General features: G+C 32.1%; 1 protein-coding gene across 4 annotated transcripts in view; it reads left to right on the top strand.

Moving 5' to 3' along the window:
- Nucleotides 1-23,583, top strand: part of LOC134707609 (fibroblast growth factor receptor 2-like) — a 72,339-nt gene that overhangs the window by 38,239 nt on the left and 10,517 nt on the right. For 2 of the 4 annotated variants that reach the window (XM_063567542.1, XM_063567541.1), the window contains 8 exons: nucleotides 5,000-5,095; nucleotides 8,806-8,907; nucleotides 9,512-9,808; nucleotides 12,201-12,330; nucleotides 14,828-15,038; nucleotides 16,944-17,800; nucleotides 18,184-18,298; nucleotides 19,937-20,117. In XM_063567542.1, coding sequence (XP_063423612.1) covers nucleotides 5,000-5,095; nucleotides 8,806-8,907; nucleotides 9,512-9,808; nucleotides 12,201-12,330; nucleotides 14,828-15,038; nucleotides 16,944-17,800; nucleotides 18,184-18,298; nucleotides 19,937-19,987 — 1,859 coding nt within the window. In that variant the 3' untranslated portion in view covers nucleotides 19,988-20,117. Of the gene's footprint in view, nucleotides 1-4,999; nucleotides 5,096-8,805; nucleotides 8,908-9,511; nucleotides 9,809-12,200; nucleotides 12,331-14,827; nucleotides 15,039-16,943; nucleotides 17,801-18,183; nucleotides 18,299-19,936; nucleotides 20,131-20,428; nucleotides 20,466-23,187; nucleotides 23,479-23,583 lie in introns of those variants that run through there. The other 2 variants (XM_063567544.1, XM_063567543.1) reach the window with 1 other exon arrangement.

Raw genomic sequence — 23,583 nt, 5'->3', positions numbered from 1 at the left:
CATCGGGTTATTGATTAAAACAAATTTATATTAAAATATTTCTGTTTTTTACAAAATTTCAATGCAATGTTTTCTATAAAAGGAAAAAGGAAAACAAGCCATTAGACTAATAATGTATTGTAAATATATTTCTATACCTATAAAGACAATTTTCACGTCTGAGAAATTTTTTGATATATTTGTTTTGATCTGACGAACTACAAACCTGAATGATTGGTATCAGACTTTCGTCACTGCTACATCACTGCGTCTAAACCACACCGGCATAATTTGCTCGGACTCGATGCTATCTAACATCCGGCACAATGACGGAACACCAATAGACAAAAGAAAGGTAGGTTTCTCCTTATTTTTTTATTCTTTTTATGATATCGAAGAATATATATACATATAAAACTATTTTCTATTGTGAGATGCAATATTTTCTACAACCGTTCTCTATTAACGGAGAAATAAGTCAAAATGCATGTCAAAATGACGAATTGAGTGAACCTTGCCCCGAAATTGTTTAATTTCTCGTTAAATTGTTCACATTGTACGGAAAGAAAGGTACGGGAAGATAGATATTGACACGGAGATTGCAAATTTAGTTATTATGAGCATCTCAATAATTGTAACTCTGTGTATGGAACGAAAGAAAAGGGTCATGTCAAAATCGAACTGGCCGGTTTCGTCAATGTATACAACCCGGTTTCGTCATAGATTTCAAAATGCATAATCCGGTTTGGTCAAATAAAAAAAAATCATTATCGCATTACATTAGAATTGATTATTTAACTTCAGCGTTCAAAAGGAGTTTTGTGGGTCGTTCGAAGAAAACAAGTTCGTTCACCGGACAGCGGCTTATTATTTATATGAGTCTCAGATTCAAATAAATAATAAGCAAATTCATACTCTTATAGCCGACACAAATATTTTAATTTTACTTTGCATTCCGAATTTTTTTAACAGCATATTGAGATTAAAGCTCTCTAAATATGTTTTTTTCTATATGAGTTATGGGAAAATATGTTGAACATTTTTAAACTTGAAATTAAAGTTTACGGTCTTAAAAATCGAAACACACAATTGATATGTGATTTTCTCGCACAAAATAATGGACACCTTTATAAGTAATCTAATCATTCCATGTATGTAATCATTTCTACCATCGTTAGAAATAAATCTTCTTAAGGATAAACGTTGATAATAAGACATGCATAATCGGCATAGAAAATGAATGTAGGGTTACAACTACCATGCATTAAAATAAACTTTATTTATCACTAATTGTAACTATACTGCTATGTACAAATTAGTATAATAGTCTCAGGTCATCAATACAATTCAATAATAATTATTTTGTTAACATTATTAAAAAAAACGAGTCTGCACTGTCGCCATTGTGTTATGATGATCATACACTGATGTTGGTCAATATATTTTGACAATATATACGGACAGACGGATTCAGTTTATTTCAAAGTGGGCGTATTTCGAACAACTTTTACATACCGCCGAGCGTAGCGAGTCGAACAATATTTTGATTTTTTTTTTTTTTGCTTTACAAAATCTTTAAATACAGGAATCAATAAAGGTTTGGCAACCAAAGGTAGGGTCGGGGCGTGCAACATATACGTCATCTAGATTCGCCACTTATCTTATAAAGTGTATACCTAAATAAAATATTGTAAGAAATGAGAAAACAGGGACACCCGGGAAATCGGATTATGTCAGTTGAATTATGTTTCTCATAATAAATGCCGAATATCAAGTTCTTTTTATCCATTTCTATACATTTTTTTTCTCTCAAATATATATAAAAGTTATATAGGAAAATGATAAGGCAGACAAATATACAAATAAATCGACTTGGCCGATATCCTAATAAAAATTATTGACCTTTAATTACGATTTTTTTCTCCATTTCTTTGCGTTTTTACACGCCCGTCCCAATTTTGACAGGCTGTATTATTGTATACAGCCGTCTAACCGTCCGTCCTTCCATCCGTCCGTTCCTCCATCTATCAGTCATTCTGTCCGTCCGTCTATCTATCCGTCTGTCCACCATAAACATGTCGCACCGTAACTTCAGGACAGCTTATCTTATTTTCTTAAAATTTAACATGATCTGTTAACCTTTTAGTGAAAATCAAATTAAATCTTTTTGAGTTACAGAACATGAAAGTGAAACAGGAATGTGGGTTTTTTTAACATGTCGCGCCATATCTCAAAAACGAAGTATTATGACTGCATCAAATTTTATACACTTCTTAGTTATATAAATACTTCTGTTTACTTTTTGGTGATGTTTAAAATTTTGGTTTAGAGGGATTGATTTTTTTTGGTAAAACAAAAACAAAAGGGGGGCATTTAAACATGAAAAGTTCATACAAATTCCAAGCGACAACAACCCGACCATAGAGCAGAAAACAGCCGAAGGCCACAATGGGTCTTCAATGAAGCGAGAAACTCCCGCATCCGGTGGTGTCCTTGAGCTGGCCCCTTAATAAATATGTATACTAGTTCAGTGATAGTGGATTTTATAGTAAACTGCGAATACATGTATATTTATCATATTTATTGGATAATTTTAAATATGATACAAGTTTTGGCACAAATCGCGAATTTACTATAAAGGCTCTGTCATAGGACGAGTTAAGGTTTATTCATCATTTTTTATTATTTGTACTTTTGTTGTACTGTTTGTGTCAGCGACAACACTTTGACTCAGTCCATTTCCCGAGTCACATGCTTGTAATTCCATGGTTGTCTTTGGTTGCTTTATACCATATGTGTTTTGAACATAAAATAGGCAGGTAGTTTTCTTGTTTGAATTGTTTTACATTTATAATTTAGGGCCCTGTTAAAGCTTGCTTTCATGCGGTTTGTGTGTTTTTCTCATTGTTTAAGGCATACGATGACCTAAACTTGATTAATTCAACATCACTTTTGTGTCTAAAAGAAATTTGTCTCATTGTCAATGTGTATGGGATAAGTGGTTACCGTCACTTCTTCTAAATAAGACCTAGATATAAATGACGGTCATGTTTTGCAAACCAACTTTTATTCACATTGAAAATACAAAACTGTCAGATATTGTTTTCGAAAGATATCTTGAAGTTTTAATTGAATTCAAACTGTAAAAAAGATGAATTTGATTTTAAAAAAAAATGAATTTGAACTGTTAAAATAATGTGAAAAACATGCCTATAGGAAAATAAATGTGCTTACCAGAAACGGGGAGAAAGTTACAAATCTCATTGCTATGTTATGGATGCTTAAGTGTGAAAACTTGCTTTAGTGCGCAAGGAACACAGTATATATAGTACCAGAAAATCTGGCAGGACTGCATGCATGATAAACTTGTGCAGAACAGTATAGACTATAGTCGGTTTGGGACTCTTCGTCAATGATTGAATGCATAGTGTATAATTTAGTATAGTAAATTAAAATTATGGCACAATCAAAACACATACTTTTATTTTTCATCTTTACATACTACTATTATAAACAAAGAAAATATAATAATGTTACAAAATAATTAGATACCAGTGTTTGCTATAGAGTACTTATATTCCATTTAAAATTAGTTTGAAGTTAAGTGAAATAAGGGATACGCCTTTCATTAGGAAAATGTGTATTATCATAATTAACTATGTCCAAAAGTGCCTGTTTAAAATAGATTTTAACATGCCAAGTTTACCTTACAATAAATATATATTTAAATTCTCGAAATACAATGTTCAGATCCGTGCCAAAGTTGCTTTTCATAAATTGTTTGTTAAAAAAAAAAAAAAACCCGGGTGATATATATAGACGAAACCGGGTGATTGTGTAGTAACAACATTGACGAAACCGGTTTATTTTAATTTGACATGACCCTTTTCTTTCGTTCCATACACAGAGATACAATTAATGAGATGCTCATAATAACTTAATTTGCAATCTCCGTGTCAATATCTATCTTCGCGTACCTTTCTTTCCGTACAATGTGAACAATTTAACGAGAAATTAAACAATTTCGAGGCAAGTTTCACTCAATTCGTCATTTTGACATGCATTTTGACTTATTTCTCCGTTAATAGAGAACGGATGTAGAAAATATTGCATCTCACAATAGAAAATAGTTGTATATGTATATATATTCTTCGATATCATAAAAAGAATAAAAAAATAAGGAGAAACCTACCTTTCTTTTGTCTATTGGTGTTCCGTCATTGTGCCGGATGTTAGATAGCATCGAATCCGAGCAAATTATGCCGGTGTGGTTTAGACACAGTGTACATTTAAACACAGAGAGTTTACAATAATGTGTACTTTATATAAACAAGAACGCATTTTTTTGTGTCATTGACCACCTACTTTTTCTTTAAAAAAAAACCACCAAACCTCAGTTGTATATCCCTAAAATCTTATTTTTATAAAACCGACCTAACCGTAGAAAGGCCTTTTGAACATTTTCCCTATTTTTTTTAATTTACATTACAAAGTCAAACACAAGCTGACGTTTGAAAATATATTTGTGTTTTAGAATTTCTGGAATGAATGATCATGTATAACAACGGTAGAATCTTTTTGTAAAATATGGATGGCCCGGAAGAGGACCAATACTCTATAAGAGCTATAATCAGCTGCTGGCACTATAGTCATGTTCAATGCCCCCTCTACTCTCGGTGGGCTTGCAGTTTAAAGTGAACGCTGCCATTTTGTTTATTTACGTCTGTTTTTGATCGTCTTCATGTATTTTTATGATCCGCAGCGGTCAGTGTGTTTTTTGAAGAACTTTTTTTGTTTTTTTGTTTGTTTATCCAATCATGCTAATAGGATAAAACTTTCTGCACATATACTAGCTGTTCCTATAAACAGATGCTTAATTTTAATTGATATTTATGTAATGTAAAGTTTGGTTTAGTTTGAATGTTTTCGAAGATAATTGAAAACATACTTTAGAAAGGTCGGAAATCATAATATCTTTTTAGGGGATTTTTCGTCAATTAAATACATTTCTATATTACAGCTATTTGTAGCCCGTCGTGTCGTAATGGCGGTACATGTGTTAGGCCGTATACGTGTTCATGTCCCAGTGGTTTTCAAGGAGACATATGTTCTGGCCGTAAGTAATATTTGGGTTAGTTTGCTGTGATAGTTAAATTGGCCATATGTGCATTGGATGTTTATATTTTGTTTAATGTTCCTGCAAGTTTGCATTTGTGGTGGACGTACTATTGTAGAATAATTGTCCTACAGTTACCAATGACTAGAGGTGAATATAACTTGTCCTGTAGTTGAAAATGTATGCACAAAATACAACATCTTATATCAAGTTCTTACAATTATCGAGTAGGTAATGTATGTAGTACTTGGTAGATATTTATGTATTTTTAGGTTATAGTAGCTGCGTTTGTGACAGCGTATCATACGGAATTAACAAGACATGCAATAATCGACTTCAACTTTGTTTTATCGTCCCATCACAAGAGATGTATGAAAGAAAACTTAGTACACACCAGTTTACATTATACAATTAGGACTCGTTGAAGAGGTGATTATCCAAAATTGTCAACACGAGAAGGTTATTTCAATGAGGGTGCAGCCCGAAGTGAAATAACTTTTAAGGGTTGACAATTTTGGATATATCGATTCTATGGGACCATAATTGTTTTATTATACCGACCTAACCGTAGAAAGGCCTTTTGAACATTTTCCCTATTTTTTTTAATTTACATTACAAAGTCAAACACAAGCTGATGTTTGAAAATATATTTGTGTTTTAGAATTTCTGGAATGAATGATCATGTATAACAACGGTAGAATCTTTTTGTAAAATATGGATGGCCCGGAAGAGGACCAATACTCTATAAGAGCTATAATCAGCTGCTGGCACTATAGTCATGTTCAATGCCCCCTCTACTCTCGGTGGGCTTGCAGTTTAAAGTGAACGCTGCCATTTTGTTTATTTACGTCTGTGACGTTATTTTGATGGGAGATAATTCAAGTACAAATCAACAATTTCAAAAGGTTATTCGCCGGTGAATAATAGGTTTATTCACCGCTGGTGTATTTTTTTATGGTAATTCGGCCTTCCCTGCAATCAAATGATAAACAACTAAATTATTTCATGTCACGTGATAACGTTTCACCCAATAGAATTGATTAAAATATATATAAGGTATAATCAAAGCTAATATGAGGCAGGCATAACCTGTGAATGGGGACGAAGTCTGTATGTATTTTTTTTAATGCAATCATGTTGATAAAAGAAACCGAAATACCGTACGTAACGTTCCCGATTTTGGTTCTGTTGTTAGGGAATTAGCTGTGACGTTCTTTACATTATGACGTCATATTCGATGTAAACAAAAGAAACGCTTTCATCAGGTAACGTTTTTATCATATCAAACAATTATTAAATTTGAATTTGTATTGAGATCCAATCTTATATTTTACTAGACTGATAAATATAATTTTTATTTCAAAGTCTCATGCAAACAAGACAGATATATGCGCAAATGCGGGGAAAACCGGAACAGGAAGTAGATCTGAAAAAAAAGGTTAACGATTTTGAGTTCATTAGTACAATGAAAAATTCGGGAAATTTCCCCGATTTTTTTTTTTTAATTTTTTTTTTATTAAATTTTTCTTCCGTAATATGGGACTTCGTCCCCATATTATTTAAGGCAATGAACAAAAATATAAGAATAATATGTTCAAAATTCGGCGCAATTAAGGTAGATTGATGGTATACCACCATCTTGGATTGTACAATCACAGTACAAAATCGGTCTAGTTATTTGCCTAAATCTGCAAATTAGGAGACAGATTTGCAATTCAATTGTTAGAAGTTTTTTCAATTTAAAGAAAACTTGTTAATTAATTGTATTATACAAAATATTTTAACAAACATCATTTTCTTTGGTTTAAAAATCATTTTTTTCAAATGAGCCATTTAAGGGGAGATAACTCTTTAAGTACAAAATTTATACTGGGCTAATAGGGAAATTTTTTATTTTTACTTGTAGCAAGAAAACAAGTTCGGTGACACCATGTTTTCTTTTTATTTTATTAAAACATATTATGAAACCTTTCTTCTCACAATTTATTTCAAAATTCTATCTCATAGAATTTTTTTTATGCACACTAATGTGTTTTTTCATGAACAAACTAACCAAATTTTGGCAATTTTCAACGACTCATAGCTTGAAAAATAGCACGGTGACCCATACTTTTTATTAATTTTTTTAAAAGAGCATAGTAAAATCTTCATTTTGGCAAATTATAAAAAAAATCTGTCTCAAAAAATATATACTGGTGATCTACCTTAAATACGTTTGCCTGGTGCCCCCTTATATGAATCAGTCGAGTAAAACAACATTTTTTTTTTTTTTTTTTTTTTTTTTTTTTTTGATTGAGTTAAGTCTGCTAATTGATATTTTATCGTATGTTTTTATATGTTGTGATGTTATGCTATTGTTTCAGAAAAAGGGAGAAGGTTTGGGCCCATTGAAACGTTTAATCCCGCTGCAAATGTTTGCACCTGTCCTAAGTCAGGAATCTGATGTACAGTAGTTGTCGTTTGTTTATGTAATATATACGTGTTTCTCGTTTCTCGTTTTGTTTATATAGATTAGACCGTTGGTTTTCCCGTTTGAATGGTTTTACACTAGTAATTTTGGGGCCCTTTATAGCTTGTTGTTCGGTGTGAGCCAAGGCTCCGTGTTGAAGGCCGTACTTTAACCTATAATGGTTTAATTTTTAAATTGTTATTTGGATGGAGAGTTGTCTCATTAGCACTCACACCACATCTTCCTATATCTATATAAGAATACACTATGGGATTAAGTTATAACGTTTTCAATCATATTAAAATCAAAATGACCGTTTCCGACTAAGTCACATTTATTATTATATATCATTATATTCTTGTCAACAAACTATAAAGAAAACATGACTTCACAATGGTTTTTTTTAACTTTTTTTTTTTATTTTATAATTCAGTCGTTTGTCACATAAGTGTTTATCCAAAATCTCTTTTTAAGTCTGTCTGGGGTAGCGACATTAATTATACTTTACTTCAGTATAAAACTATCAATTACATGCATACCACATTATTAATAAGCGACGGAACATAATATAGTGGAAGTTGCAAGAAGAGAGATAATCAACTTGAAATATGTTTTATCGTTCCGATCTTCGCTAGTCAAGGGTTAAGATCAACTTTCCTCCTCTCCACCCTTGGCAGATTAAGCCAAGATTTGTGATAACAATGCTGCGCCATCTATCTGTAGATTAGAGTCACGCCCATTTCAAATACATTATGCTTACTATTGATAACATTTGAACTCTTTATTTTGAAGATAACAACACGGTAGCGTCTAGATTCTACACACTTGGTAAAGCAGAAAACGAAAATTTGCGTTGACATTCATGTATTTGTGCAAGAAACATACACAGGAACTTTTATGAGTTGATTAAAAGCATTCAAATTATCATTAAAAATAGTCGTTCGTTAAGGGATGTAAAGTCTTGTTGCATAATAAACACGTGGCAATTATTTACATTCACTTCCTAAATTTATACGTGATCATGTTATAGGCGCTTTTTGATTTGATGCAGCGAGCTTTGACTGCAACCAATAAAAATCATTTCCTTGTGTCTCCTAAATTCTATCTCAATTCGCCAAGTTTGGAGAAGATGGAAATGGATCGTGGCCCTTGGCTAGCAGAGATGTATAGTTCCACACAAGAGTATACTCAGTCCAATTATTGCATTTATATAACGTCGTAGATTGTATCGACTATTCATTGTATATACTTATCTTTACAGTATCTCAGTGTTCTTACAACAAACCTTGTTATCCAGGAAGGTGTTATGGTGGTAGTGGGTGTAGTTGCACTCCTGGATTCACTGGCAGAACGTGTTTAGAACGTAAGTCAATATGGTATAGAGGTAAATAATTAAATATATGTTAGCTTTATTTCTGTTTCTTTTATTAAAATGACATATACTAATTATCTATGTTTGTTTATTTCAATTCTGGTATCTATTATAAGTTTATTTATATAAAAAGAAACACAGGGTTATTATGATACACTTCTAAGGCTTCGACGTTGAAAATATTGTTTAAAGAAAAAGTAATTTTGAGCTCCGCAAAGTTTTTCTTTACGTCTAACTTCACTAAAATAAAGGTAAATCGTTTTGAATCTTGAATATTTATTAGGAAAAAGGAATGAAAAAATAAATGTCTTCCAATTGTCCTCTCTTTCTGCTTTCAGACTTTCTTATAACTTATTTATTCGTCTAAACATTTGTAATAGACTTGAAATATCTGTCACTGGTCATGATGCATCAACAAATATAACCAATCGTTGTTATTTGATTTAACAAAGAATCAGGTTAAATAATTATCATTACAATCTGAATCATTTTATATTCCATGAATTCAAAATATGACTTCGAATTATCAAAAACGTGTTTAATGCTAAATTCAATATTCTATGTTTTCTTGTTATCTTTTTCTTTTTTTCCCCAGTAAGAAGCCAAAAGTTTAAGCCACTAATTGAGAGGATTAATTCAACTTTCACTTACCACAGTTTTACTAAAAATAAAGATGTCTACAACTACATGGCCGATGCGACGAACAGAACTGATGGTGACATTGTGTGGACAAATCAAAATAAATTCAACCAATTAGAATTCGATCTTGAAGCCTACGTAGATACTAAAACTGTGTTTCCTGACAATCCATCATTACCTTCATACATTATGGAAAACAAATTGGGTATTGTAGCTGCAAGTGTTAAAATCATACACGAAAAACTGAGAACAGGTAAAATCAATATTCTATCAAATAAATGTAAATTCAAAAATTACAGTTTTGTTTAATGAAGCTATCATATATTAAGTAATGTCTGTATGCAAGATACTGATAGATAATTAACTTAAATAATTAAACAAGACTAATATACTAAAAGAGGGACAGCCAACTCATAGATCGAAATAAATGAAAAATCCATGGTTAACAATTAAAAAGACAAACAGACATATTAGATATTAAGTTATTCAAAAAAAGTTTGTCTAGCATCTGCAATATAACATAAAAACAGTTTTTTAATAATATATTTTCACTTTTTGTGAAAAGGCATTTGTTTATTGATTCAGTTTAACACAACGGGTGCCGTATGATATTTGCTAATCCTTCCGGAACACCTGATATTACACTTTTTTTCTGTTGTGGTTCGTGTTGCTCCGTTTTTTTATTTTCTTTTTTGTTTTGTGACTGTTGTTTTTCTCTTTGACTTGATTATTTTTTTGAGAAGTCGTTTAAAGTTTTTTGTTCTTCCTGTGAGTTGAAATGTTCCTTTGCTATCCTGCTAATCTTTTTTTTTTTAAATATATATATATATATATCATAGGTAGTATTGTTAGAAAGAGTAATGTCTCTTTCCTGCATGATTTTTTTTTCCACCAGGGTAATTTTTCTAACTATTTTTTAACTAAAACTTTAGTTCATAGCTTTTATTTTGAAATCATATTAATTTCTGCTGTGTTTTTATCAGAGAAACGAGGAAACGCGACTAAGATCAACGATAGAAAGGTTTTATGGATACAGGTAGATGTGGTGTGAGTGCCAATGAAAAACTCTCCATCCAGAAAAACAATTTATAAAAGTAAACCATTATAGGTCAATGTATGGCTTTCAACGCGGAGCCTTGGCTCACACCGAACAAAAACTTATAAAGGGCCCCAAATTTACTGATGTTACTAATGTAAAACCATTCAAACGGAATATCCAACGGTCTCATATATAAAAAAAAACGAGAAACACGTATAAATAATATAAACAAACGACTACTTATGTACATCAGATTCCTGACTTAGGACAGGTGCAAACATTTGCAGCGGGATTAAACGTTTTAATGGTACCAAACCTGTTCCCTTTATCTGAAACAATAACATGACATCACAACAATGAAAATTACACGATAAAATCTCAATTGGAAGTCTTAACTCAATCAAAAAACATAAATTAACACACTATGAACGAATAAATTTGATCTGAGATGCTTATTGTTGAAGGCCGTACGGTGACCTATAGTTGTAAATGTTTGTGTCATTTTGGTCTTTTGTGGATAGTTGTCTCATTGGCAATCATACCACATCTTCTTTTTTTATAATTAATGTAAATACACAGTTAGTAAAATATTAGGGACAAACATTCAAACATACAATTCTTCCAATAATTAGGAATACCAAGAACGTGCTGTCATTAAAATACATAATTTAACATTAGATACAAACTGGGGTGAATATCAACAATAACAATAGATAACAATACAATTAGCGCTAGCTTAAACTTCGCTGTACAGATTAAAAGAGAATAATCCTGATTTCCATACAAATGTAGTACGACGAAGTGAAAATTAGTAAATATTCCAATTCATCAAAGCTGGTATATAGACAAGATCCATATTAATATAGAATAACAAAAAAACATAATAAACAGTATCAACAGGTCGAATTAACAAGAAAATACGATTTGAGAGTACTTCCAGTTACTAACAGCTGGTTAAAAGCCAACAAATAATTAGTAATAAAAAAAAACAATCATGCATCAGAGACTTATGGTCTACATAAAAAAAATTGGTTCAGTGAACGGCGTATCTGTACTTAACTTAACTGATGTGTCTTCGTGGTTACTAACACTATTGTTATATTGTGAAAAAATCTGAATTCGCATGGATAACGATGGATGAACAGCATGATACTCCTACACAACAAAGTGCAGGGTCTCGCTGTCTTTGAGATCCACGAAGTTCTATCATTTTGTTTGCAGTGTATGTGATTTTTTTAAATGTGTGAATAAGAACTTTGATAGACTATCTTGCTTCTTTTTAAAAAATGAAAATGCAACAGATATGATGATTCTGATACGAGAAAGAATTAAAAGTAAGACGCTTAAATTCACAAATAAAATAATCAAATTATTATTTTGTCGCAATCGATTGATTTTGCACCTTTAATCTAGATTTTGCATGACTTTTGCAATGAAATAAAGTCTACATTCAATTTTAGTCATCCTTGATCTATTTTCATTCTCAATATATATTACAGTTTTTGTGAACTTTAATCTTTGTATGTACCTGTTTACAATAATAAGACTATGGTGAGACGTATTGTATGTATAAATAATAGGCTTTGATTGTACTATTGTTTTGTAGGTGGGAGATATACAGCAAAGGAACAGACTCTTTCTTGTCCTGGCGTGTCAACTGGGCCACCTATCAGTGACACACGTTTCAAGTGCTATAAAAAAGAATCTTATATAACTCAGTTTGACTCCGGAGACAGGTGTGTCCATCTATAATGTTAAGCTGTTCCATTCCATTAATATACAATTTGTCTATGGTCAAGAAAATATTAATCTTGAAATACAAAACATAATCAAGTTAAGAGGTAGTTTAACGATTCACAGCACAGTGAACTGAGTGTGTAGATAAACATAGTGGAATAAGTTATACAAGAAATTTGAAAAAAATGTTTCAAGTTGTAAGTGTTTGAATTGTCAATTTCATTTCAGTCAAATTCCACTGAATTTAAAGCTAAATTGCTTACATGTGAAGTTTTGTTGGAATGTCTTTTCAAATATTTTTAAGCCTACACTCAAATAGATGGCCGATAACTGGCAGGATATAAATCAGGTTATTACCAAATTTAACAAGAAAACACCTTTTTAAGCACTTTATACAAATTATAGTTCGGTCAACGCTTGTACACCTAAATGTATTTACAAAAAAAAAGCATTCAATTCTTAAATATATTGTTTCGTCGTGAATTTAAGTCTTTTTGGTTTTAAAGTGTCGGTAAATGGATTACAAATAAATTGTTTATTCAAACAATATTGTATCAGTTTTTTGTTAAGCGTGTTTATATTCAGTTAATGATTGATTATACGTTCAACTGAAATGATGGTTTAGCAGTAGCTGTTAAGCGTATTTATCGTCATTCCTTAAGCCTATATCACCCTCCTCTGTCGCTCCGTAATGCTCGCTTCAAGGCTTCAAGATGAGACCAGGAATTATCAGTGACGTCACAATGTTAGAGGAGGAGTTAATAGTAACGTCACAATGCGAGAAGAGACGTTATCAAGTTTGCTTACGTCAAGCGCAAAACTGTTTTAGAAAGAGGGAATAGGCCAGTAATAAAACGATAAACAGATAATCATGTTTTCTTTGTATAGATATTGTAAAATATCATCCGCTCGATACAATGTGAAACTTTAAAGCTAGTTCGCTGCGCTCACTCGCCAAAAAGGTTCACATTGTGGCTCTTGGCTGACATTTTACGATATCAATGAGTAGAAAACCCGATAATCTGTACATATCACCTACAGGATCTTACTATTGTTTGAAGTTTGATCAAAATAACTTTTTACACAAAGAGTTAAAATTTAATCATAAAGTGCAATGATTTAAGTTTAACAGTCGATATATGAGTAACTGTAATGGTCTTATTCAAGAGATACTGCAATTATGTATTGAGTTATTTTTATTCTTATAGTTTTTAATTTTCAATTATACAAGGAATTTTAACAAGGTTCTTCATATTGTCTCACCAAACAAAGTTTAACGTATTTAATTGAAAAGGTTATTGTGGTTAACTCCGTTTTGAACAATTAGCATGTATAATCGTTTTAATTCTAAATATTTCAAATAGCAATACAAGTGATGTACTTTACTTCTGGTTGACTTTTGATTTATTAAAAGCATAAAGCATCTGTTTTAATTGAAAGGTAGGTTACGATGATGCTTGTACACTTCTAGTTTATTAGGTTAAAATTTATAATTTGAGTTCTGCTCAATGAAATTATATTCTTTTACTGTACCAGTGCACACAAAAATATAACTCATGCAGTTTATCCGTCCGTCCGTCGTTCTGTCTTCTAGACTGTCTGCTGTCGTCTCTCTGTCAAGCTGCCTTGATTACGAATGTTCTCCTCAATTTAGACGTATATTTATGAGAATTCACCCATTTGTAAAACACAAACGGATGATACAAATTGAGTAATATATGTATGAATTAAAACACAAATGAGAAGATAACCGAATTCATTAACTCCAATATTCTATAAAAAAAAATGCGGGCTTCAGGTATTTTTGTGAATTTCAATGGCACAAAAACATGCCAGCAGTGTTTAGTTTTGTTTTCGAAAATTTGTATGCGGTTTTGAAAAATATATGCAAATCTAAATAGAATAAGGATCTAAAGAATTGATTTTTGAAACATATAATAAGTTCAATAAATCTCAAGTAATAATAAAGCTTATTTTATAAATTAAAATTCAAGGGGTACAATCAAAATCACGTGATGGATATACACACACCGGAAGTTACAGTCGAACTCGCCGCTTGAAAGGTTAGAAGTTGCATTTTCTTGTTTATATCAATTAAAATTTGATTAATAAGTTGGCACACCGAATGTCGGATAGTATGTAGTTTTAAAATACACAATTGTTTTTGCTAGAAAGCATGCAGTTATTGCAAACACTTCGACACAGTTATCTGGTGAAATTTTGGAACTGTGTCGAAGTGTTAGCATTAACTGCACGCTTTCCAGCAAGGACAATTGTGTATTTCAAAACTAGATAGTATCCGACATTCGGTGCACTACCTTATTCATTAAATTTTATTGATATAAACAAATAAATACGACTACTTACCTTTCAAGCGGTCTGCTCGACTGTTACTTCCGGTGTGTGTATATCCATCACGTGATTTTGATTGTACCCCTTGAAATTGTGCTATTGCTATCCACTCCACATTTATCATTGTTTGTCATATTATTGTAGGTATACATTAAAATATTCCATTACAACTGGCGGGTATAGGAAGCTTAGAAATACCCATACTTGGAACTATTTGAGAAGGGAAACGTACTCCGGTATCACCGAAGAAAATTCCATGGAATTCAGGTTTGACTATGATGAACCAAACCATTGCATAGAAAATGCCAGTTGCACTTCAAATGAAATCCCATTGCAGTTGAAAGATATAACTAAGGTAAAATAGGACAACACTTGTTAACCTATTTATTTATTCATACGTTTATTAAGAAGACAACTCAAGGTGAAAACAAAAACACGTGATAAAGACGATCCTATTGTTTAGTTTAGTGTATTTCTAGAGATTGATTATTTGCAATAGAAACAGAAAGAGGCAAGACTATCCTCCAGCACCGGAAAATGGTGCAGAAATAATGTTAACCCTTCTATCTTTACCCGCAAGTAAAAATGAAAAAAAAAAAAAATTTGCAAAAAAATATTAAATTTTGAATTAATAGACATTCAACATCACGTTAAATGCATGATTCGCCACCATCGAGATTGACATTTTAAACCTGTTTTAAACCTGTAAGTTGCGTAGTAGTTTGTACTGATTTGCTTTATTTATTATCAGACCACACGACCACCTGGGCTCTCAAAAAAAGAGCTTTCGCTGGCCATGTGTTACCTTTCCACGTCAGTTTTAATCTAGCGGCGTACTACAGTTCATGATATATGAGGCATGAAGATGTTATTGTTACAGATCAGCTAAATTATCTATAGTAAAGGGAAGAACCAAAAATTTGCGAAAGCAAATTTACAGATCTAACATTGTTAGGTTGATGTTTAGACGAGTTGTATATACATTATGTACACAGCCATGTATCACCATCATTCATGGCGATCCGATGGATACATCTGTTGTAGGGTTGTCACTGACTCAGACGTACTTATGAATATAATTATTTTCTGTGACTGTATCTTACATTAATTTGTAGGATCCTTTACTATAGATAATTTAGCTGATCTGTAACAATAACATCTTCATGCCTTATATATCATGTACTGTAGTACGCCGCTAGATTAAAACTGACGTGGAAAGGTAACACATGCCCACCGAAAGCTCTTTTTTTTGAGAGCCCAGGTGGTCGTGTGGTCTAGCGGGACGGCTGCAGTGCAGGCGATTTGGTGTCACGATATCACAGTAGCATGGGTTCGAATCCCGGCGAGGGAAGAACCAAACATTTGCGAAAGCAAATTTACAGATCTTACATTGTTGGGTTGATGTTTAGACGAGTTGTATATACATTATGTACACAGCCATGTATCACCATCATTGATGGCGATCCGATGGATACATCTGTTGTAGGGTTGTCACTGACTCAGACGTACTTATGAATATAATTATTTTCTGTGACTGTATCTTACATTAATTTGTAGGATCCTTTACTATAGATAATTTAGCTGATCTGTAACAATAACATCTTCATGCCTTATATATCATGTACTGTAGTACGCCGCTAGATTAAAACTGACGTGAAAAGGTAACACATGCCCACCAAAAGCTCTTTTTTTGAGAGCCCAGGTGGTCGTGTGGTCTAGCGGGACGGCTGCAGTGCAGGCGATTTGGTGTCACGATATCACAGTAGCATGGGTTCGAATCCCGGCGAGGGAAGAACCAAAAATTTGCGAAAGCAAATTTACAGATCTAACATTGTTGGGTTGATGTTTAGACGAGTTATATATATATATATATATATATATATTACTGTTGACTTTATTTATAACCTTATACCTGAAAAAATTGTGAAAAAATATCGATACATGTAAATAAATAAATGCAACAGTAGTAAACGTTCTTTGAAATTCATAAATCGATTGAAAAAAGCAAATCCGGGTTATAAACTAAAACTAAAATATAAGAGGAGAACGACACAACAGAAACACAACAGTAAAATGCAACGCACACAGAAACGAACAGTAATATAACAATGGCTATTTTACCGACTTAGTACAGGAAATTTTAATAAAAATAATGGGTTTAACCTGGTTTTGTGGCTAGCCAAACCTCCCGCCTTCGTGGGAATGTTAAATATAAACTGTCGCAATATATATGTTTTATTCAAATTATTCTAATTTGAAGTCGCCAATCTCACCAAGATGGTCTGGATGGAAAGACACGCTAGCGGGAATAGGGAAATATGTCATAGAGTTTTGGAAAATGGAGTATAGTATCGATTACTCAGGTTTACGAGAACCAGATATAACAACAAACTTCAATCCAGTTCCGGATTATATACAGGAAATACTACCTGAGAACCCCATAAAGTTTCCTACATTCGAACCAAAAGATCCCGGTGTTTATTCTGTCATTATAGAAGTTAATGACAGAGCAAATAATTCAAAGTATGCCAGAAGATTTGTCATTTATGACAATACGTCAGAAATAATTACCAGTGAAATTAATCGCTTATATGCAACTTCTGCATCCAATGAATCGCATTTCTCATGGACTACGAAATTTAGTTCGCACATGAATGTGTCATGGACAAATCATTTTGTAAATGATGTGCACGAAAAGGGACAATTTTTGGCCAAGATTTTAGATTATACACCCAGACTGAGTGATAAAATAAAAAGAGTCGATTACAAGAAAATTCTACCAATATTTGATGACACTGAGGGCATCAGAAATAAAACGGCTATAAAAAACATAAACTCCATTGTACGATTTGAAACCATACATGGGAAAGTAAGTTCAAAAATACCACAGATCGGATGGGTTCCTGTTTTTCCTCTTCGGGAAAACTTTACGTTTAGGTTGGATGGAATTGATATAGAAGATGGAGATTCACACCAATTTTGGGTTCGAGCATTTGATATCATGGGTAATACAAAAGTGGACTCTACCGTTGTTCATTTTGATAGCAGTGAACCGTTTGTATACGAACCAATGATAGATCTTAACATAAAAGATGGAAATTATCCTTTCTCTAGCAGGTAACTTTATTTTTATTCGACTACTTTCTATGGTAATAATTGTGAATTACGAATTGACGCGAAAGGCGAAATATATTAGACAACAGTTTTGTACCGATAAACAAAGTAGAATATGTAAAATATTTTAGTCAAATTTTCGAATTTAATTTTCTTAATACTCTTAACTATGCATAGTTGTCTCATACCGATTGGAGACCATCAAGTTGCTGTTTAACTTAACACCCAATATCCTCAATAGATCAACTTATTATGAAAAATATAACCTTTTTTTACAACCGTCACTTTTTACTTTTTTCATTAATATGACAAACAAGTTACTTTTATAATGACAGCATTTATCAATTGGCGTTTGAAGTATCAATTAAAAGTAACATTTCTTTCAGCGTTGTTGTTTATGCGAAGGATGAACACAGTGGTATAAAGAAAGTGTCATTTAAATTCAAAGTAAACAAAACAGAAGAGGTCAGAAGCGAGCATACTTTTGATATACAAACACAGGTGATAAACATACTTATGTACTACTGGTGTACGTTAAAAGACAAGTGCATCTTATATTTTTGTTGATGTTAATTATAGTATATAAAAATAGTGTACAAACCCAAAGGGAAAGTCAAACTGGAATACAAACTCAAAATGCAAAAAAAAAGAGTAAAAAACCACAAGTGACACACAGTACAAAACTCAAGGCTGACGTATACGAATACAAAACAAACAGGGCTGATTGCAGATGATCCGGGGTAGGTAGACAGCTCCAGCTTCATATGGAACACTGTCGTGGTGCTCATGTTATTACAAACTATTTCATTCAATATATTGAGATGTGTGATATGCGTCAATAAGACATCTAGACCAAACAATAAAACATGTCAACCTCAGAATATCATATTCAACAATAATGTTCCTTTGCTATGATGCGCAATTATATATACAGAGTCACGATTATCGATTTTAGAATATGCTGAAATTATCTAGGCATATGCTTAATTGATTCTTAGATATGTTAAAATAATTTAAGGGTATGATAAATTCAATTTAAGACATAAATAAATGTTGGTGCAATCCAAGTCATTTCTTTTGATAAATTTATTTCAGCATATGCTTAACTGATTTCAGCACATACTTAACTCACTTCATCATATCCTTAGTTTAAAAAAGTATATACTGAATTGTTGAATTTTGGAAAAAATATCATATAATCAATTCAATCGTATCATACGGTAGCAACCATTTGATTTACAAAGGGAATGATTTTTTATCCTGACTTTTTTCCACGAAATGTTTATTCTTCTTTTTTTCGCAAGCTGTCTCCAAATATCCTGCTTTTTATTTCCTAGCATACTCCCTTCAAAATCAAATAGAAGTTCCCTTCACAAAAGTTTACATTCACTGCGGATCTTTAATAATGTAAAAAACGATAACTGTTCAATTAACGTATTCAATCCTGCACAGTTCTATTACGCGTAGACAAAAAAAAGTATATAAGAATGATGGTTTGTGCGACGTCTTCTGTTAGATATTGTATATACTCATCGAATCAGATGATCTGATCTACCAAGTAGTTAAGAAAGCGAGCTTTTTATTGGAGAACACAATCGATTAATTAAATTTTAATATAAGTCACGATATGCTCATATCGTGTTAGCATATGCTCAAATAATCTTGGTATGTATGATCATATATGCGAAGTTTATCATTGATGACATTGATTACGCGCCTACATTTATGTATAAGCATAACAATTTAGCATAGGCTGAATTAATTTGATCATATAAATCAATTATTAAAATGCTGAAATAATTTATGCATAGTATAAGTCATTTAAGCTTACCCGTTATCATATGCTTAACTCAATTTACCATATGCTTGAATCAATTTAGCATACACTTGAATCAATTTAGCATACTCTTGAATCAATTTACCATATGCTGAATATGTACGCTTATACAGAAATGTTGTCGTAGAATCTAGGTCATCAATATTTAGCTTCGAATTTTTTATCATATGCACCAAGTCCATTTTAACATATGAAGAATTACAATTTAGTATATAGCTTATTAAATTTTTTTTTTTTTTGACAAACTCGTCTTTTCAAAATATCTAACATCTGCAGACATTGTTTCTTTTCTTCTACTTTAGACTCGAGAATACTGCCACAAACTACTTAAGATTGTTACTGTGTTCGGATGAATGATTGTTTTATGATAGACACAAAACTTGAAATAAACAATTGCTGGATGAAAGTTCCAATTGGGGACATTGAAAATGATGTTTATGTACTAGAGGTTACGGTGTTTAACTCTGCAATGCTTCAATCAAGCATAACAAAATCAGTACGCATACTTAATATTTTTACATGATAGAGGAGGACTGATTAAGCGGATGATAACAACAATAAAAATTCATTCTTGTATTTAAATTATTTAATGCAAAAAAGAAACAGTTTGATTCAGATTGATGGTCTTAATTTAATGTTTTCATATTTAAATTAATGATATTTGTTCAAATAAAACTTATAAAGAGTCTTTGACATTTCATCCAATCAAACTTTCATGATAAACATTGAAGATATGTTCTGGACTATTGCCTAAGTATCAAAGATTACCTAACATTTACCTTTCTTTTTAATAGATTGGAATGGTTAAAAACATTAATGGTATTCAAGACTGTAAGTTGGTTTTCATTATTCTGCAATCCACATTTCTTCACAATATACAATATTCATGAAACAAAAACATTCACGCGTTTCTATGACATCTGATCTGTATATTTGAAGGATATGAAAACAAGTAAAGTATCGTCTACCATTAATAATTTGAATTCAACTTCAGCATGTTTAACATAAACAGATTAGCATGATCTTTCTGACAAAAAAATATGACCAAAAAAATATACTTAAATCAATGTTAATGCAATAACAACAACAAAATTCTTCGAACTTTCATATTCAAATACAGGCGGCGTCAAGCATTATATGAAATATTTTTTAGTGGGCAAAAGGAGTAGGTCTAGTAAGACCCCTTTTTGGCCCAAATATATAGCAGTTTAACAAAATTATCAAAATGAAACCTTTTAGTTATTTATTGGAGAGTAGAATGCTTCTGCTACATGAATATATGCTGTTTGCAACCACGCGATGCACATGCATCGAGAACTAGCATCATTAAGTCATGCTAAACTGAAAGTTATTCATTTACATCAAAGTTTTCGTCTTAAATGAAAGTGGCCGCATTCGTGTTCATTCTTAATCTTGAAATGTAAGTTGTATTTGATGATAATACATAACATATATAAAGGTTGAGGATGAACACGGATGCGGGCACTTTCATTTTTGACAAAAACTATATGAAAAGTGACATTTTTTTGCATATTTGATAGATTTTCCATATTTAAGCTTGAATCGGAGCGTTTTTAATGACTAAATCAGTTAAAATAATTCACTTAAACCAAGGAGGTTATATGAGAAGGAGAGAGGACAAAATACGCTAAATAAACATGAAATTTTACCGTCTTTTCTGTAAGTGGGTGTTAATTAGTTGAGATCGATTCGGTCATAGAGGGAGACGTTGTCCTAATTGCACATCAGAATAAGAACGGAAACACACAAAGTGTTATAAACCGACCGAGATTTTATAAAAATAAGCCTGAGATCTTGGCTGAATTCTTCCTAAAACAAATACACCACTGTAGTCTCAGATTTTCCACAGTATATATATCCTTACTTATGAGAAGTGAAGGTTTGGTCAAGATACAAGGCTATTGAAAAATACACACCGGATGTTTTTGTTGATGTTTTTCAATCTTCATTAATTTTGATCATGGTCGCCTATTTAATTATAAGCGATGCCTTAGTGTTGGTGCTTGAAAAAAGAAATTGATCATCTAGAAAAATTCTTCATCTGCAAGACAAACGACTCAGTCGACCTGAATTGATTCGTAATAATGTATATATATATATATGGAATTAATGGAAACATGTCTGTAAATAAATGAAGAGACACGCTTTCCTGTCGTTGTATCTTTAAATATATTGACTTTTTAATAAAAAAAAAATATAGATATTACAACCGTGCATGACCTTAAGAGACTTGATTAAGAAGAAATCTACACATACCATATGTATTGTCGGGAGAAAAAATCCAATATGATGAGGTACCAATATTCATGCCTGGCAATCCTATTATTAATGTACACAATGCTTTTTTTTAATTTTCTGACATTTTACCGTTTTATTAAGCCAATGAAGTACCAGTTTTAACAAAATCGTAATAACACTCAGTGTATAACAAGGCATTGATTTGGCTTGGTCACATTGAGTATTTTCAAAAAAAAAAAAAAATTCATGTTTATATATTTTTCTTATTTGTTTTGTTCCTTTGCTTTCAGTGAGAGCCCGACACATAAAAGGGAACAAAAATTTTAAATATTGGAGATGCAAAAACATTTAATTTTGCACATACACAATTTTACGAGAGAAAAAACATTGCCATGTCCTGATGTCTACCGCATACCTACTGAAACGTTTTGGTGGTTCACGGATAAATTCCTTTGTTTCAATAAAATTAAATCGCTCCGTTTGCAACCGGTCACCTTTACAAAGGTTTCTCACATATTCCTTTTGAGGAGAAAATCTACCATTTCCCATTTCCAAGAGCCATCATAAAAACTGAAAATCTACGCGGCGTCTTCCTTTATCTGAAACATAACGCAATGAGAAACAAACTTTACGCTGGCACTTCTCTTCGTTTCAGTTAGAAATATTCGATCCGGTCGCAAAAAATCACCGTAACGAAGGTACCTTACATATTCCGCTATTTTCTATGATATTACCTACAAATTATCATGGGCAGCGCCATATAGGTAAAGCGAAATCTATGTTTACAGCACGGTGGGGATCAATAAAAATACATTCTTAAATTTCTTTAAACTCTTATAATTCTTTCATTTGTTAGGCGATTTTGACCGTAGTTAGACTATATACTTTCATATTTCGCGTAAAATGATATCGAACAATGAAAACACATTTGTATTGATTATTATAGATAATTACACCTGTATTTTAATTACCAAGTCATCGATTATAACCACGTGATATTAGCGATTCTTCTAATCACACGGACTGTTCGCGGTAACAGCCTGGTATATCAATAAACTCATCATAGATACCAGGACTAAATTTAGTATATACGCCAGACGAGCGTTTCGTTTACAAAAGACTCATCAGTGACGCTCGAATCCAAAAAAGTTAAAAAGGCCAAATAAAGTACGAAGTTGAAGAGCCTTGAGAACCAAAACTCAAGTGTGTGTTTTATTGGTTAACAAGTTATAAAAAACACACTTAAGGTAACACGTTTTAATTCGAAAAGCTTCAATTTAACCATTCTATTTAGATTTCAGTCCTTCGAATATAACAGTTTTGAAAGCAACAGGTACTAGTGTCAGCATTCAATGGATTCAAGCCCCAACATGTTATGAAAGGGCAGGGATATCGATTACTCTTGTTAGACCAGATAATTCAACTAAGGTTTTTAAAGTTCATAAAGAAGCAACAACCTTTGACCTAACAGGTTTATCAGCAACAACATCATACTGGTTTAACATGACGACCAATTATGGAAATGATACTAACTTTGTCAGCAGTTCTGTTCCGACTAAATTTTCATTTGTTACTACCGAAGAAGGTATTTTGCATTTTTTTTAAATCGTATATATGATAAAAGTCGTGAATGAAATTAAATTGAGTATCGGAATTATGAAAAAACAAGAATCCATGCCAATCGTTGCCA

Source organism: Mytilus trossulus, chromosome 2 (assembly GCF_036588685.1).
Source record: "Mytilus trossulus isolate FHL-02 chromosome 2, PNRI_Mtr1.1.1.hap1, whole genome shotgun sequence".
Taxonomy (NCBI): Eukaryota; Metazoa; Mollusca; class Bivalvia; order Mytilida; family Mytilidae; genus Mytilus; species Mytilus trossulus.
The sequence above is the reverse complement of the archived record's forward strand: the minus strand, read 5'-3'. Positions and strand labels throughout refer to the sequence as shown.